Source organism: Molothrus aeneus, chromosome 25 (genome assembly GCF_037042795.1).
Source record: "Molothrus aeneus isolate 106 chromosome 25, BPBGC_Maene_1.0, whole genome shotgun sequence".
Lineage (NCBI taxonomy): Eukaryota > Metazoa > Chordata > Aves > Passeriformes > Icteridae > Molothrus > Molothrus aeneus.
In genome coordinates this window covers 2,996,306-3,014,745 of record NC_089670.1, presented here as the reverse complement: position 1 = coordinate 3,014,745, position 18,440 = coordinate 2,996,306, and the positions used below count along the sequence as shown (strand labels likewise).

Below are 18,440 nucleotides of genomic sequence, written 5' to 3'. Positions count from 1 at the left end.
GTGAGAACATTAAAAATATTTTAGAGCTAAATGCTTGATATATATTGTTTTACAGAATCTCTGTATTCTCATGTCTGTGTTCCCTATTTTAATTGCAGGCACAGCTGTTTAAACATGGCAAGAGAGAAGACTGTTTACCATATGGTAAGTTTGTAATAGCCTGGGTTCAGTTTTTCAAGCCATTGCAGTGGAAAAGGGAAAGGAAGATTAACCTGGTGACAAGTGGTTCTGGAAGGAGTAAAATCCACAGTGCTAAAGCAGGAAAAATGAGGCCAGCAAAAGCAGAAATGACAGTGAGGGAGGAGCAGATGCCACCAGGGAATGTTGTGTTGGGGCAGCACATCAGAGGGTTTGGCAGGTGATCACACTGGCCATTGCTGTAATACAGGAGCTGAACACAGAACATAGAAACTGTTAGATGTGGAAAATATTTGTTTGAAATTCACTTGAGCATAGACTGGTTTTGTACATATTCCTGCTGGAAGTTTTGCAGAGACTCTTCAAGTTTTAATGCAAACACAGGATTTCAAAAAAACCCAAGTTTTAAGAACCAGTTGTGTACAGGACACAGCTGGAGTCATGTGGGGATAATTTTGGAATAAGAGAAGTTTTGTAGTAAAAAGAGATTATACTGGGTGCAATTAGGGATAGACAGGATGCCAAAAAGAGAAAAAGAGAGTATGGAGGTTTCTGAACAGTGTAGCTGCAGTTTGGAATTATGTTATCTTGGGCTGAATCTTGAAATATGATCAGAACTGACTGCAGTGTGATCTTGGGCCTTATTGATAGCAGTAAGGGGAGGCAGGGAAAGGTGGTGGCCAGTTCCAAAACACTACAAAAGGCCTGGTCAGTTTTGTGCAGGTTATCCAAGTACCAGAAATGGGGTTTATGCCATTCACAGGAACCAAGTAGGGATATAAACTCACTTTAGAGTGTTTGTGATTTCACTCATGACATTATTTTGGCCCTGAGAAGAAGCTTTTTAGTTTTGGTGCTGGAAAGTCTCATTTTCCCAGTTCCTAGGGCTGAGATACAGACACTTCCTTAGAAAATGCCTGAGAGATGGGTATTGATGGAGCTAAGATAGTGAAGACAAACAGCATGGAATGACACAGGTGCAAATCCTGGGAATGCCATTGCACAGGAACAGCAGAATCCACTGGGAGGCTGCCAGAGAAGCAGAAAAATAAACAGGCTGGGAAAATTACAGTGCAACAGAAAAGGACAGAATTTAGAAAATGCCACAGTACAACACAGTATGGAAGGAGCATATTGAGCTCACAGCATTAACCCTGCTGGTAAAATCAGAAACTTTGGCTCATGGCATAGAAAGAATAGTGAGTTATGAGCCTGGTAATAAGAGGAAAATCAGGGGCATATCAATGAGTGAATTTACCCTAGAAAATCTGGAATGGTCACAACTGAGAAGCAGCTATTCAGATGGGAACTGTTCAGGATAAGAAAATGTGAGAGACAAAAAATATCTAAGATTTTTAATTATAACAGATCTGAGGATGAAATAGAAAAAAAATAGGCAAATGTGAAAGCAAGATCCTGTTTGAAGTCACTTGTGACATAGAAGTTGAATTAAAAACAAACACTAGCCCTGGAGTAATTTACATGGGTCTGTAGATATTTCAGTGATTCAAGAGCTGGCAGGACTTGGAAGAGGCCTTTATTTATATATTCTTAATTTATTTTCTGTCTGTGAATGATGATGCTTCTGCAGCCTCTTCCTCCTAAACTATCAGTCTCTTGGGCTTTTATAACTGCAAAAAATCCAGGTTGCTGGAAGGTATTGAAGTATTAATAATCATCAGTGGCTTGTTGTCTGCATGGATTGTTTCATTTGTAATTTCAGTACATCAAGATGCATCACCACTCTTTTTAAAGACTTGAGCAGATTTGTAAGTCATGTCTTACAGTGTCTCAGACTTTGAAATAATTGCATTTTCTTTGATCTCTCTGTATTTTGAAAGCCCTGATATGAGGCTGGGGCAGGAGGCAGCAGAGGATTTGCCTGCTGTGGTTCCATCTGAGCAGTGCAGTTGAAGCCCAGTGGCTCTTTCAGAGCCTGAGTCATTAGTCTCTATTAGCTAATGGTCAACTTCTGAAGAATTCTTTTCACCCTAATGAAACTGCAAAAGGGCTTTTTTATTTGTAACAGCCATAGCTTCCTTGTGAAAATTTTGAATCCTGGAACTTTATCCTCATTAACCCAAGATTCTCTTTTCTCTGTGTTTTTTTTACTTGCTGGACAAATAACTTTGTTACCTTTGATGTGCCCAAATGAGAGGTTTTGTGGCTGATTGTTTACACATCCACAGTGTTTCTCATGTGTAAATGTTTCTGGACATCCATCATCATAAAAATTTCAGTGTCAGGATTTGGTGCTGCCTGAAAATACTAAATGAGGAAAGGGAAAGCTTTCAGTGTGCAGGAGATTTTCTGAGTAAAAGAATTGCATTTTCTAGCTTGTGGTTCTGTTAGATCACTGAAAATCCTTAGACCCTGAAAGACACTTGGATGTGTTGCTTCCAAGAAACAGAGGCATAAACACTCAGAGAATGTAGATAATAATTTTCATAATCAAAACTAATCCTTAAAGCCATCTCCCCTGTTTGGGCAGTGAAGGATATCGCAGCTGTTTGACCAATGTCATCTCCCACAAAGTAGGTAACGGGGCATTTGTGTTTCAGTAATGCCTTTAAAAACATAAATATCCCCAAAACCATTCAAAACTTTCAGATGTTCATACCAAGGTGTTTTGAAAAGCTGTTTTTCTGGTGTGTTTGTTTTCTTTTGCAGCTGCTACTGTTCTGGAGTGTCTTGATAGCTGCAAGCTGTCAGAGAGCAATCAGATGGTTCTGCGCAAGCTGGGCATGAAACTGGTCCAGAGGCTTGGGCTGACATTTGTGAAACCAAAGGTAGCAAAGTGGAGGTCAGTTTAAAGCTGAAAAGTTCAAAAAAAAAAAGGAAAATCCTTAAATAAAACCCACTACAAATTCATAAATCCATGCATTTGCCCCTCTTAACATTGCCTTAAAGAAAAAGAAATCCCTGTGGGAATGAACATTATTCTTCATTTGCAGTATTTAGAAAAAGCAGGATTCTTCCACTGTATTTAGTTTCCTGTATTTTTTTTTCAATTTTGGTACATAAGTGAGTGCTGGGACAAGCCAAATCTGACTTTGCACGTTGCACAAGCAGAAGCCTGTTCCTATATAATGCATAACTCACTAAATATGGGAAGACCTTTGTTCCTGAAGCTGATTTAGTACAATTTTGTAAGAGTGAACATAACTTTTTCCATTACCTGGTCCTACCCTGATTCGATAGAAAGTTCACAGGGGAAAAGTGGTTTGCAATCCTGCTCTGGTTTTGCATATTAGTCAGGTTTTGGTGTCTGGTTTTACCTACTGCCAGAGGGCAAACTCTTTTTTAGATTTCTCGCACTGATATTTTAAAATTGCAGGCTCCCTTGGTGACTATTTTTATTGTATTTATTTTACTGGCTTTTGAGAACATCCTTAGGCATAGAAAATTCTTTTTAGGTGGAGAATGTACGTTGCCCCATGGCAAAAGTCAGTTTAGCATGTAAAGTCTATCTTTTGTAAGAATGCATCTACACCACGGGCTAAATATTCGAGTACAGTTTGGTCAGAAAGTACTAAGCTGGCTTTGAGATTTAAAAAGCAATTTTTAATAAGATGATTTTATTAATTTTTTAATATTTTTTTCATTTTTGGAGAGACTTTTGGGGCCTGGGAATTTTGTCTCTCTTTGTTGTTTGCAGTGGAAAATAGGTTATAGTGAAACAGGAAAGGGAGGGATAATGAAAAGGAACTATTTGAATAGTCTGGCTCTTCTCACCTTGGAAAACAGACAACTGGGTCAGGAGCAAGGAGAATGGGATATTTCTCCCTTTCCTTTAAACAGTCACTGAATAACTGGAGAGCTGTACTAGGGAGGTGAAGGAGGTGACAGACAGACAGACTTGGTGGCAGTGTGTCCCTGCTGCAGCTGGATGTTAAATCAGAAATCACTGCAGCTGTTTGCTCACTCTGGGAGGTGAAGGAGGTGACAGACAGACAGACTTGGTGGCAGTGTGTCCCTGCTGCAGCTGATGTTAAATCAGAGATCACTGGAGCTGTGTTTGCTCACCCTGGGAAGTTAAGGAGGTGACAGACAGACAGACAGACAGACTTGGTGGCAGTGTGTCCCTGCTGCAGCTGATGTTAAGTCAGAGATCACTGGAGCTGTGTTTGCTCACCCTGGGAAGTTAAGGAGGTGGCAGACAGACAGACAGACTTGGTGGCAGTGTGTCCCTGCTGCAGCTGATGTTAAATCAGAGATCACTGGAGCTGTGTTTGCTCACCCTGGGAGGTGAAGGAGGTGACAGACAGACAGACAGACTTGGTGGCAGTGTGTCCCTGCTGCAGCTGATGTTAAGTCAGAGATCACTGGAGCTGTGTTTGCTCACCCTGGGAGGTGAAGGAGGTGACAGACAGACAGACTTGGTGGCAGTGTGTCCCTGCTGCAGCTGGTGTTAAGTCAGAGATCACTGGAGCTGTGTTTGCTCTGCAGGTACCAGCGTGGCTGTCGCTCCCTGGCTGCCAACCTGCAGGCTCAGGGCTCTGCTGTGCAGAACCAGAAGAGAGAAGTTGCTGCTGCTGAAGCTGCTGCTGCTGATGATGATGATGAGGAATATGACATTCCAGCAGAGATTGAAAATGTTGTAGGTGTGTTAAAACTGGAGAGAAGTTGTTGCAATGCTGCTGTTGGATTATGCCCTTTTCTTTTAAATTTAAATTTTACATTTATATACAAATACAAAATTTATATACAAATACATACTATATAAACCTCGATTAAACTTTAAAAATTCTTTACAAATCCATTTCTCACATGCTGCAAATTAAACATACATTGGAAAACAATCTGATTTGGGCTAAAAAAGTAATGTGGTGTCTGTGCTAGTGTGAACAGCTGGAAAGACTCTAAAACTTCAGTCTTTGCAGCTAGATAAAATAGATGGTATTTTGTCAAATGGGTTGGATTTCAGCATCTCAATCAGAAACTCAGTAGTGGAGTATTTGTAGTGGAGTTGGCCATGGAGGTATAAACACACTGAAATATATTTTACCAATTTTATCCAGTTATATAAAAGAGATGCCCTGAGCCTTTTACAAATGAATTAAAATTTATAATGAGACACACAACAAAAAATGTGTCACATGAAAGCTGAAGAATTATGGTTTAATTTTTAGACTGTGGTAGTATCAAAGGAACAGCATTTGTTTGTTAATATGCAGTTGTACAGCATGTCCTCTGCTAGCTGGCTGGTGGATATTCTCTAAATAAATAGGCAAAAATTGCATCAGAAGACTTTTATAACTGAATAATCTAATGAACCTCTGCAAAAAGCACCATGGCCTCCATTTTGAATTTTTTACAGCACTTAAAATTTCATTCTTTTTCTGTAAACCATTTTGACATATTTCTTGGCTTTTAATTTCAAGTCATACTTATGTGACAAATAGAATAAATCTAGATACAAAGATTTTTATACAATGAGGCAAATGAAATTTGAACATCTTAAGAAAATTTTCTGTTGTTAAATAAGAATAATCTGTTATTTTTGTTTTTTTAAAATCAAATTATTTGCAGAGCAATTGTTGGTTGGCCTGAAAGACAAAGACACCATTGTCAGGTGGTCTGCAGCCAAAGGGTGAGTTTGTTATGGTGATTGTAAGCAATGTATATGAACAATATATAACATGTAAACAATATATTTCTGTCTTGTTTACAGCTTAGCTTAAACGGTATAGAAATGTAGTGTAATCCATGACTGATAATTTGGGTATATTGCCAATTTTGCTATTTACTGCAAATGGCTTTAGCACAGCCTGTGGTGGGTGGGTGCACAGACACGTTTGTCTCTTTTGCTGATGAAAACTCAGGTCAGTTTTTAGGGAATTTCAGGTGGGTTTGGAGGTTTGGAAATAGATGTTCTGGGTAAGACAAGATGTGAAGGGTGCAAAGAAACATTTCTTCAAAATGCTTTTTTTCTCTTTCTCTTTTAAAATGCATTTCTGTGGAGGGTTCACTGCTATGTAGACTTTTTTAAAGTTTGAGATTGTTGTTTAAGGGTATCAGTCTTAGGGCAGTGGGGTGGCATCCTGAAGTCAGGAAGATTCCAGTAACTAATTTTTTTCCTGTAATTTACCAATCAAATGCAGTACTAATGATCCATTGTATGTTTCTTTCTTTTTCTTCTTCTGTAGAATTGGTAGAATAACTGGAAGACTTCCAAAAGAATTAGCAGATGATGTGATTGGGTCTCTGTTGGACTGTTTTAGGTAAAAATCTTATTTCACACTTTACACACATCTAAAACATGTCTGCTTGTGCAACAGGGGGACATCAGTTAGGAAGAAAGGTCTAAAAATCTGTGAATTTTCTTGCTGTCCTTCTCTCAGATTTCAAAATCTTTGAAGGCACAGATGGGCTAAGGGTATTCAATAAAGAAATTATTTCTGATCCCTCCTCATGACCCCATATTAAGGTAGTGTGCAGGCACTGAAGTTAATTTTAGGAAAAATTTTAAAAATGCCCGTTAACTTGCTACTTTAGAGATTCCTGGTGTGCTCAAGCTCATGTCTTGAGTTTAGTGTCCATCCTCAGAAACCCAGCAGAACTGGAAATGATGTTCTGAGCTTCACCAGAGGTGAGAAACAATCTCTGTGTGAGGGGAGGCTGAAACATGTAGGGAGAGTGAGGAATAAATAGGGTATAATAGAGCTTTATGCACTTGGGAATGGTGTGGATGTGCTTGCCTCTAGGTTTTGTGTTACTAGAAGCAAACTCAAGCATCAGGTGGCAGGTTTGGAATAAAGACAGAGTGATGTTATTTAGTTTTTACAGTTAAACTGTAAAAAATTCTTGCCATAGGACCTTGTGGATACTGAGAATATTTACCCGAACAAAAAGTGTGCAGCTTGTCTGCAAGCTTCTCCATGATCTGCCAGAGTTTGGAAGTGTTTTGCAGAGTGAATGTGCTGGTTTTAGACTCTGGCTAAGGCATCTGCCCTTGGCTGTGTCAGAGAGGATTTGGGGCCAGTGGAAACTCTGGTTGGGGCACCCAGAGCTGTGGGATGCTCTTTTGGTGCACTTTAGTGTTGGATGTCATGGCTTTGCATTCCTGTAGAGCATGTAAAGTCATTAAAGAAAAAATCAAACAGGTATCATGTGCTTTTGTTTAATACCAAATTGCTCATCACAGCTGCATTGAGTACCTGAAATCTAAACGAGTGGTTTAGGGCAAACCATAAAAAACCAAAATAACAAAAAGAGTTTCTTTATTGGCAAGAAATGCTGGTCATGAGCAGTTTGTCACTCAGATGTTCCCAGTTTTAAAAAGCATTTTCACATTGGTTGTGAGTACAAATAAAGGATGCCAGCTCAAAGGACAACACATTAGAAAAGAGGAAGGTATAAAGTCTGAAAGACTTGCAAGGAAAGTATCCACTTAGATGATCCCTCACCGTGTTACTGTGATTAATTTAAGAGGTGCTGCTGATCTCAATTATCCCTGGAGCTTCAAAGACCTGTGCTCACTGTGTTTTCTTTCCTTGTTTTTCAAGTCATAGGGATGAGTAATTCAACTAGCAATTGAGTGACCTGCTTTCTTCAGAAACACCTGGGAACAAATGTAGGCAAGGACAGAGAGAGCCTCTGTTGGAGTCTTTGCACTAAATATCTATTGACCAAAACAGGAATAAAGCAGTTGCTCGTCAGAAGCACTCTGTTGTACTTGTTGGGATAAGAGGAAAGGATTTGTTCTTTCAAAAGACAAAAGTCAGGGAAGAAATGAGTGATGATTTTTCACAGTGTAGTGAGATTGTCAGCACAGTTCCACTGGGGTATGAGCCTTGTGTTGTTCAACATACACATAAATAATCTGGAAAAAAGGGGAATGAGGGGCTGAGGAAACCAGCTGATATTCAAAGTTGATTTAATGTAGTGAGAGCTGAAAGTGGCAGGAAGGAAAGTGTTACAGAAGCCCAGGTGAGGTACTATGACAGTAAATGTCATGTAAAACATAATGTCTAATGCATGCAAACTGATGTACTTGGGGCAAAATGCTGCTCACTGTCAAAGCCCTGGAAGCCACTGATCTATCAGAGTGTGTCAGGGGAGCACTCAGCAGCTGGCAGGGAAAACAAGAGAAATGTTGGAAATGATGAGGAAAGGAAGAGATGAAACTAAATCACTGAGAAGTGGTTTAACTGATGGGGTGTTTTACAGGTGGGAAGGAGAAGTGGAGGGGTGGGATTTGCTGGATCTCCACTGTAAATAGGCCAGAAGGAGGGAGAGGAGAGGCTGTTTACCATTCACTCTCCCTGGTGCCAGAGCAGGGGAGCAGCAGGAAGTGCATTTCCACACAGTTGTAATTAACCAGTGGAAGTCATTGCCACGGGATGTTATGGGAGCCAAAAGTGTAAAGGGAGTTCAAAAAGGGATTATCCAAATTAATGGAAGAGAGTCCCTTCAGAGGTTATTAAATAATGAATCTGGCTCCAGCCTCTGGTTGAGCTGTCTCTGTGCTGCTGCTTGCCAAAGCCAGGGGGGCAAGAAGGGGATGGGGGTCCTGCTTTTCTTTGGCTGAGCACCTGCTCTCAGAGCTGCAATTCAGAGATGGTGTTGGGAGAAATGAAGCTTGGATCTGACCTGGCCTGGCTGTCCAGTGTTTTCTTCTCAGATTCCTACTCCCAGTGTAATACAGAATGAACTCTCTTCAGATTTAGTCCTGCAGCATGCCACCTTTCCTCTTTTCACTCCATTATTTACTATTTGGGGTTTTCTTCTCAGATTCCTACTCCCAGTGTAATACAGAATGAACTCTGCTCAGATTTAATCCTGCAGCATGCCACCTTTCCTCTTTTCACTCCATTATTTACTATTTGGAATCCTCTCAGATTCCTACTCCTAGTGTAATACAGGATGAATTCTGATTTAATCCTGCAGCATGCCACCTTTCCTCTTTTCACTCCATTATTCACTATTTGGAATCTCAGATTCCTACTCCTAGTGTAATACAGGATGAATTCTGATTTAATCCTGCAGCTTGCCACCTTTCCTCTTTTCACTCCATTATCTGCCAGCCCACTATAAATTATTTACCATTTGGGGTTTTTTGCTGTGTTCACTGCAAGTTTCTCTCGTTGATGTTTTCTAAAGGTGGATAAAACCCACTATTTGCTTACTTCATAAACTCTTGTAATGGGTTTGCTGGGAATTGCCATTTGAACCTCTTGTGCAAGTTAAGGGCTGCATTTGGCACTAAACTCATTAATTATTTTGGGTATGTTCTGTAAATCTTTTGCCCATTTACTAGGAAGTTGTTTTCCTTTTTTCTATGAGTTTCAGGTATTGAATCTTCTGTATTGAGTTACATTTATAGTCATAAATGAGGTTTTTGAGTATTTAGTCATATTTATAGCACTGTTTATGTTGCATAAATGGGAAGGAAAACATTTAACTTGTCATTCTTCTATTTTACAAGTCCAGTGGCAGCAATAACACAATAGGAACATGCTGGTTTGGATTGGGAGTCTTTTAAAATGTTAAGAATTCACCATAAGAAATGAAATCCTGAGAGGAAGGGCCAGTTTTGACCAAACTTGTTCTGGCTTTAGTTTCCAGGAAACAGACACGGCGTGGCACGGGGGGTGCCTGGCCCTGGCTGAGCTGGGCAGGAGAGGATTGCTGCTCCCTTCCCGAATCCCAGATGGTGAGTTGGACCTGCTGACTGTAAGTTCATGGAATAATTTATATTGTTAGGCACCAAATGTGTGGCAATAAGACTGGGATTTGCTGATGTGTGAGTGCTGGGTGATGACTGAACCACTGAGTTCTACAGTAAAACATTTGCCCATGGGGATATTTAAGTACTTCTGTCTAAAGCATTGGCTTGGGTGTGCCTTTTTTATACTTAATAAATATTTCTTTCCAAAATGGAATTAATTTCTTGGGGTTTTCTTCTTTCTTCTTCCCTCCCATGTTTCTTTGTACACTTGTATAAAACAATTCTGCTTGTCTCCATATTGTGTCAGTGTCATTATTTAAGCAGAATATATTAAATAATTGATGACTAACTTGCACTTTAAAGCCAGTAGCTTCTGCAGTTTGTTTATGGTTAAATTTCAAAGGCCAGTTTAATGTAATTTATACATGAAATGTTTATGTTTTAAATGGGTTTTTGAAATAGCAGGATGGAAAGAAAAAGAACAGGGCAGAGGAATTGTTTCTTTGTGTGTTCTGTAGTTTTCAACATACATTGAATTACAGAGATATTAATGTAATTTTGGTCAATGCCATACACAGTGGGAATGACAAAAGCACAGTGTAGCAGTTGACATCCACCCTTGGGTGCTTTTACAGCAGTGGCTTGTTCTAGATGGTTCTTTGGGTCCCATCTGGTGCTTCTGTGCTGAACAGAGAAATTAAACACTAAATTTAAAAAATATTTCAAAGCTGATGTTTCATACTAGTAAGTCAGGGTACTAAATCTGTTCTAGTTTCAAGATGTGCTGTAAAATGTGGCATTTAGTACAGTTTATTACTCTGTCTCCCTGGAAGGAGTTCATGTCCATACTTTCTCACATGTGGTGCATGTGAGAAAGTTTGTGCAGGGAGCCTTCAGTTGGTTTCCCTTTTTTCATTACTTTTGCCCTTCCATGATAAAGGTGGAACACTTAAAAACCTTCCAGTTTACAGCTGGGGAATCCTGAAAGGGAAATCCTCCAAAGGTAAATCTGTACTTCAGTTCTGACAAAACCAGAACTGTCCACCTCTGTCAGGGATTCTGGATAACCTCATGACAGATTTTTATTTAATTTGAAGAAGGCAGATCAGATCAGCACTGGAGCTGGCTTTAATAAATAATATTTGTATGGAGATGGGGGAGAATAAATCCTTGAATTCTATGGAAGAACCACCAAAAAGTCTTTTTTCGTTCACTTTAAAGAAATTCAAATTACCAGGTAAAGAGATACATGAGATATTTTTTTCAAATTGTGGATAACAATAACTGAAGCTTTCTGCTTTCAGAAATGAGTGAGGCACATTGCTTAAAGTAGTGTGAAGAGTGGCAGTGGTGACACATGACTCTGTAATTTCATGTTTGGAAATTAGGGATTTAGCAGCATCTGACCCTAAGGTTGAAGCTTTAATCTTGGACTGGAAAGCACATGCTGATGTACAGCTCAGTACCTCACACTGACTTATGCCCTGCTGTTGGCATTTCAGTTAATTGGGCTTCTTCTGTTACTTCATTGCCTTTTTTCAAACTCACATTGATACTTTTGCCTTTTGATAATGTGAGAGAAGCTTTTCTCTATGAAGGATTAAATTAAAGATCAGTCTATCTCTTTTAGTTCCTTACCTCAGAAACTGAAGTTCTGTCATTTACTATTTAATTTCTAAACTTGTTACAATGCTCTGTCTGAGTTGTTGGCTCAAAGCAGCACAGCACAAAACATGAGTTAAAAAAAATTCTGGGAATTCTGCATTATGTTGAATGCAGCTCCACTTCCTTGAGTAGGTTTATACCTATTAGTGATGTTCAGGCAAGTGAGAATGCCTCTAACCTGAGTAATGATCAGTGAGAAATGTATACCTGTGGTTTTATGGGAATAATGCTTGTTCTGGGTTTGTTCTCCTTACACTCTGCAAATTTACACAGGGATCAGCCTTATTTTAGTTGAACTTTTGCAGCAGTTTGATGTTTGCACAAGCTGGACAGCAGCTTTAAGGCAGAGGGAATTCTGAGCCTCATTGTTTGGAATTAAAAGCAAGGGTGAATTAACCTGTGTAGTGAATTTCCATCACTGAAGAAAGCTTCTTTTGTTTGGAATTGATTTGATCCCAAAATTCTGCTTGCCAACTAAAAATTTTACTAGCAACTTCTTGCTAGCTGTTCTTCAATACAGATAGTGTAGTAAATGTATTTGTGTTCATTAATGACTTTCCATATATTGTAAGTACAGATCACAAGATTTATTTGAAAAATTGCCAGTTTATATACACAGATATAGAAGTAGGAAATAGTTTTATGGCTGTATGTAGAAGGACACAGAAACTGATAGTGAATGATAACACATGCACTGAAACAAGACCTTCACCAGGAGAGTTTGCCTCAGATGAAATAAATTATATAAATAACTTTTTAGGCCTGGAGTTTGAAGGCTGCCCAGTGTCTGTCTAACCTCAGCAAAGCAGGCACCTGGATTGCTTAGTTCTTCATATTTTCAGTGTTGTTTTCAAAGCCATTTACTTAAAGTTGAACATAAACTGCATTTGTTAAACCTGTGCAGGCTTTCTTTGGTTTGACTTGAATCTTGGTCTCAGTCAGTGTGAGAAGAGGTCGCTTACACAGGGTTTGGGGCAGTTTATTTCAAGTGGCCTCTGCCTCTGAGTAAATAAATTTGGGCTGTTGTTCTCTCTTAGGGCAGAATGGCAAAGTGCATCCATACACAGAGCAGTTTTTACAGTATATTCTAAAAAGCCAGTTTTAATCTTAAGCTTGTTTAAACAATGACATAAAAAGGTTTTCAAAGGAAAAAAAAGACCCCAAATCCCCCCTGTTAGATGAAGTTAAGGCTGGAAAAAGACTATGACAGTATGTTATTGAGCAATATTGTTTCTAGAGCTTAAATGTCTTTTAAGAAAAGAAGTTGTAAAAGTTATTTTACATCATACAATTGCAAAAACCCCTTGACGATTCATCTGATTTACTTTGGCTTTAGGAACGAATGCAAAAATTCACTCATCAAAACCTGAGCTTGTACAAGGCAAAGTTCAATTACTTAAAAATATTAATATAAAATTATGAACATTATTTACAATGGAGAGATTGAATGTATCTTGTCATGGGCCAAGCCCAACGAATGAGGGTTTGTAGAAATTTCACGATGACGCTGGTAACCAGAAACTCACTGAAAGGAGGAGAATTAGGACACTCTTGTTCTCTTCCTTAAAGTGAAGACTCTGCTGCAGTCATTGGGCCTGACCCTCTTAGCACCTTGCTGGGATTTCGTGGATTCTTTTTGGTTTGTCCTTTTTTGTCCTTTCCCCTTTGGGTTGCACTGAGCATCCTGAGCGTCGGCGGCGGGCTCGGCGGGCGCGCCGTGCCCGTCCTGCGCGCCGTGCCCGTCGCCGTCCAGCCGCGCCGTGCCGGGGCTGTAGGCAGCCAGCTGGCACAGAGCCACGGCTGCTGTCTGCTTCTGCTCATCACAGCTCTCCATGAGCCCCAAGTCTGCAGCCTCACCACGCTGGGCTGCCAAAGGTTTGTCGCAGGCACTGCTGCTGGGGGTCTTGGGGGCGCAGGGCTCCGCTCCGGAGCTCTCCTTCTCGGCGCTCGGAGGAGCGGCGGCGGCGCTGTCGTGGGATGGGCTGTGGAAGGATGTTTTCAGGCTGGATGTGTTACAGGAATCCTTCACTGAGAGGTTCAGGGGCATGTCCTGCATTTCCAGGAAGCTCTGCCTGTCTGTTTTGGATGGGGTTTTGTACATGTGCTCATGAGTAGGTCCTGTGCTTGTGTCAGGCTTTTTTGAAAGATTGAGGGGGCCTATCCCTGTGTCTTCCTCTGTGTTGGACAGGGAGCCCACGTTGTTCTGGCCATCGGTCTGTGTGTGTGAGTCTTCATCAGTGACATTGATGCTGGAAGAAACAAGGAGAAAAGAGAATTCACTATCAATTGCTCTTTTAAACTGAGGCTGAGGAAGTGGGCAGGAAGAGGAAAAACTCTAGATTTCTAGGCTAGAAGTCCAACAATTCTGTTGTTTCCCCTTTAAATCCCCAAATACCTTTCACCATACCCATCACTGTAATGGAAGTAATTCCCTGAAATACTCAAACCCATTGGAAGTACAAAAACAAGGTGGAAATTCCTGGTACATTTAAGGAGAATGAACAGTCTGCTCACTGTAGCACCTCTGTGCTTTGCACAGTTAGTACAGAACAGATTAACTCACGGCTGTAAATCTAAATATAAACAAGCATTGCATGAAATGTGCCCATCTGTCTTTGTGTAAACCTGACAAGAATTTGCAAAGTGTTATTTTACCTGTTAGGTGAATCCCCTCTCTCCTGCTGTGCCTGCACTCCTTGAAGGGAAGGTGCTTGGTCCGTGCTTTTTCTCACAGGTCTGAAGGCTGTGAAGTTTTCTTCTGATTGCTCATACTTGCCCAGGGATGTGGATGATGACTTGTTGGAGAGGTCAAACAAACCCTCACACGTGTGGCTTGTCTGGGTGAAGTTGGTGGGGCTGGGTCTGCCAGGGGAGCCTGTTGCTGCACTTCCTGCAAGAGGGCTCATTTTGGCATTCTCTCTTTCATTTTGGTCATCCTTGGCGTTACCTTTGGCATGCAATAATGTCATTTCTTTTTCATAATCTGCTTGTTTTTTATGTGAGCTTAGAGGGTATTGTTGGGACGGGCTTAAAGAAGCTGGGTACAGCAAGGTGGTTTCTTCCATCAGATGAGAGTTTTGATCCCTGTTAATACCAGCTACATGTGAAAATCTGTAAAATGGAGGATCTGTTGGCCTACAAAATCCATATGGTATTGGTGGAGTGGAGTGGTACTGTTGGAACAATCTATAGTGTTCATATGCTGATGGATTTAGGGGTTTTGGAAGTGGCCCAGGGTGGGGAAGAAAATGTCTTTGATCTTGTGTTCCGTAGACAGAGAGAGCAGAGCTTTCACACTCTGAGCTGCCTGGGAGCAGGTAAGGTGTGTAGATAGCAAGCCGGTGCTCATAGAAATGGGGTGAGTACTCAGGAATCATTGGTTGCATGTAGGGTGAAATGGAACCAAAGCCTTTCGTGGGAGCAACTTTGTGTGGAAATTCTGGGAGGAAAGAACCTGCCTTCCACGGGTGAGCTGGTGTGTGAAACGCGGACTTGGTGTGAAAAGGAGAACTCTTGTTAGAGAGGGAGAGGATTTCAGATGCCTCAGTGATTTCTGGGCCTTTGCTGTCTCGGTGTTCTCCGACGGGAACAAAGGCTGAGGGCCTGACCATGCCCTCCATCAGGGGCTGCACGCTGATGGCGCCTTCTGCTGCAGAGCTGGCAGGGCTTAATTCCTTCGGAATCCCGGGTTTCTGTCCTTGAATTGCAGTGTTTGTGGCCTGGTTTTGTAACTCAACGTTTTCCTTGGCATCTTCTTTTGTAAAAGGATATTGAGGCTTTGAATCGAGGCTTGACAGTCCATTTGTGACAGATTTAGAAGAGGTTGGTTTGACGGCGGATTCCAGCTGGTTGATCTGTTTGGGCTCCAGGGAACTGCCCTTTGGACACTTGATGACACGATCCTGCTCTGACACCAAAGTGATGGAGTTCTTGCAGAGGCCATACTTCATGTGGTTAAAGAGATGGGATTTCTCATTGCAAGTGAAGGGGCACTGGAAGCACTTGTACTTGAATGGCTTTCCCGGTGGTCTTGGGATGTAATGAGGCTTCTTGGGTTTACGTTCTTTGAGGAGACTCATTCTTTTTTCTGCTTTAAACAATTAAATGTAATGGTTCTTTATAAAAACTTTCTTGTGGTTGGCTTCCCTCGGTTGTAGCCTTGTGATGTTTCCGGTTTTTCAGGTTTCTAGAATCCTTCTTCCCAGGTGAGGAGAAGCAGCCAGCTCCTGTGGTGTCTCAGGGAAAAGGGCGCCGGAAAACAAGGCTTTTGCCACTGGTAGTGCAGGAACTGAAACACAAAGTTTAAAATGAGCTTTAGTGGAACATTGGAGCTAAACACAAAGTAGTGCCTTGCCTTAAGAGCATTCCCCCTCATACTGCATGTGTTGTGTTATTTGGGTTTTTTAGAACAATAAAAAAGCTGGATGTCAGGCTGGAGGTAGATGGGCATTGACCTTTGGCATCCTCCCGCGCCCAAACACAGTCACACAAGTGGCCTAATTTCCAGCAGCAGCACTTGTCACCTGCCTGTGCTGCCGGCTCGGGGGAGTTCTCTTTGAGAGCTGGAGGAACATTCATTGAGAAGATGAAAGTAGAAATCCAGGTGGAGCTGTTGAGAGAGGAGTGGAGTGGGTGGGATGGGAAGAGGCAGGTCCCAGCAGGGGCTGGATGTGGGGCGAGCCTGTTGGGCCGGTCCGGGAGAGCGAGGAGGGAATTTCCTGCTGTGGTGACACAAGGGTGGGGTGCATGGGTCGCTCTTGGGCGGCTGACTGGGCTCTTTCTGAGACTGACCAGCCCCTCTCTTCACTGCTGTGGCATTTCCCAACAGCCCAGTCTCAATGGATACCTCAAAAGTGCCCAATCTCTCGAAGGATAAAACCACACTGATTTTCTTCCTCTTCCTAATTCAATTAAGAGAAATGAGCGCTGCAGTGTCTGAGTAATGGAATCCTCTGCCTGATAAACACCCCTCCCATCCTCCTGCTGCTCACAGATTGCACGTGGTTAACACAGGCACCCCGGTGTATTAACTCGGGGGGGAAAAGTGTCTGACAGGAATTGATTTCCAGGGGAAGGATCTATCTGCCTTTCTTTGGAAAAAGGAAGGTTGTGGATGCTTTATCCAGCCCGGTGATTCGCTGGGTAGATAAGTCGGGAGGGCTTGTACCGGCTTGTTCCATTATGTTCACTGATTCTGAAGGCGTGAGAAACTCTCGCAGTCAAGTTCTCATGATTTTATAGGATGTGTTATGGCAGAGATCTAAAAACTGATGATTTCATCATGAACTACAAGCATCATTATCAAAATGATGACTGTTGCAAAACCACGTACTGTATCTATTGTGTTACCCGAAACTACGGGAATACTAATTGGAAGAGTGACGAGATAGCTCCATTTTTTTTTTTTAAAAAAAGCTTTTTTCATAGAAGTTTGAATTAGTAGTATTAAAATACTAAGTTTATGAAAAGAATTGCTGGTAATTATGTGCTGTGAGATTTTAGTTCAAGTAGAGATGTTTTGCATTTCTTAAATCAGAGATTATTTAAAAGAAAATGGCAGGCAACTCATGATGAAAACTGAAGGGAAAGCTACAGAATTGCTGCTTGGCTCATCAGGTACAGTAATTCTAGCAAATTGTTTTAAATGTTGTTTCTGATGTTATAGAAATATTAATTTTGTTAAAATAGTTATTGTGAAGGCACCCTTAAAAATGCAAAGCTGCTCTGCAAGTAGAAAAAAGTAATCAAGCTTTTTCCTAAAATTAACAAGTGATTAAATGCGCTTCAGATTAATGAAAAAGGAATTTCTAGAGAAGTAGCTTTTTGTTTTTCAGGTTTTAATGAGGTTGTTTGAGTTGGATACTGATACTGTAAGAGCAATAAGGAAAAATGCATTAGCATGTTAAAGTCTCATCATTAGAGTATGGCTGGAATGGTAGTCCAATAAATTTTAAAAAATAATATATTGTATTTTAAAATATTTTAAATAAATAGCTAGAAGTCCTTTGAAATAGTAAAAATAATACTTTTACATTAAAAAATAAAAAAATATATTGAGACATAGGAGGAGAGGTTGAGATAGGGAACTGGGCTCTTTCTTCTGCCTTAAGTGAGCTTGTTGCACTTATTTTTAACTAATGATGTGTAACTAGCATGGAAAGTTTGTAATGGACTCGGTCAAGTCGGTTTGTACCTGTTATTCTTTATATCTTCTTGGAAGTGCTTGTACTAATTATTCTTGAAAAAAGATATTGTTGTCAAAACTCCATTGCTTTCTTAGCTGAAGCATTTATGATAACGTCTGAATCTGCATTCAGGTGCAGCATTTATAATAAAGGGATGGTAATTAGATTTCCTTGTTCTTCCAGCTTTCCTTTGCTTCATAATGAAAATTCCTGTGTGTCCTGTCCTCCCCCCTCTGACTTTGTACTTGGTATTTAACTTTGATTCAAGTTATTCCTGTTAGACAGAGTATTAACTATCATTTCTTAACAAGATAAAATGCGTTGTTGCAGTTTTAATGTTAGAAATTCCAAGCCTTGGAGCTCCTCTGCCGTGGGTACAGCAGGAGAGCATTCCAACAGCTTTTTATTTCTTTCTATTTAATTTGTTTTGATGGCTCCAGAACCTGCTGCTCCGACTTGGGAGGTGCAGAGAGCAGCTCATTTTAAAGGGTGTTTACCTTTCCTAAACTTAGGTCAGGCCAGCCAGGTGAATGTTTTCTTTCTCTCTTTTACTATTTAATCCTTTTTTTCTCATGGTTTAAAAATGCCAGTAATAAAATATTTCTAAAGTTAGACAAGTAGGATAATTCTTCCTCTGGTCCCTAATTCACAGGAGTGTCTGGCAGAGAGACATATTTTAGCATTAAAAGCATAAAAACTATTTGATCACACAGTCAAAAAGGACATTAATAGTTTAAAATAGGTGCAACCAATTAAAACTATATAAATAATAAATATTT

General features: G+C 40.6%; 2 protein-coding genes across 2 annotated transcripts in view; one reads left to right on the top strand and one right to left on the bottom strand.

Annotated features, from left to right (window-relative positions):
- Window positions 1-18,440, top strand: part of TBCD (tubulin folding cofactor D) — a 124,779-nt gene that overhangs the window by 16,998 nt on the left and 89,341 nt on the right. Inside the window, exons 9-14 of the mRNA XM_066565788.1 lie at window positions 99-144; window positions 2,809-2,941; window positions 4,588-4,742; window positions 5,671-5,731; window positions 6,288-6,362; window positions 9,702-9,796. Of these exons, the coding sequence (XP_066421885.1) occupies window positions 99-144; window positions 2,809-2,941; window positions 4,588-4,742; window positions 5,671-5,731; window positions 6,288-6,362; window positions 9,702-9,796 (565 nt within the window). The remainder of the gene's footprint in view (window positions 1-98; window positions 145-2,808; window positions 2,942-4,587; window positions 4,743-5,670; window positions 5,732-6,287; window positions 6,363-9,701; window positions 9,797-18,440) is intronic.
- On the bottom strand, window positions 13,017-15,555 carry ZNF750 (zinc finger protein 750). The gene is made up of 2 exons (XM_066565779.1): window positions 14,132-15,555; window positions 13,017-13,725 (listed from the first exon to the last, which is right to left on the bottom strand). The coding sequence occupies exons 1-2, from the start codon at window positions 15,553-15,555 to the stop codon at window positions 13,017-13,019; spliced, it is 2,133 nt and encodes a 710-aa protein (XP_066421876.1).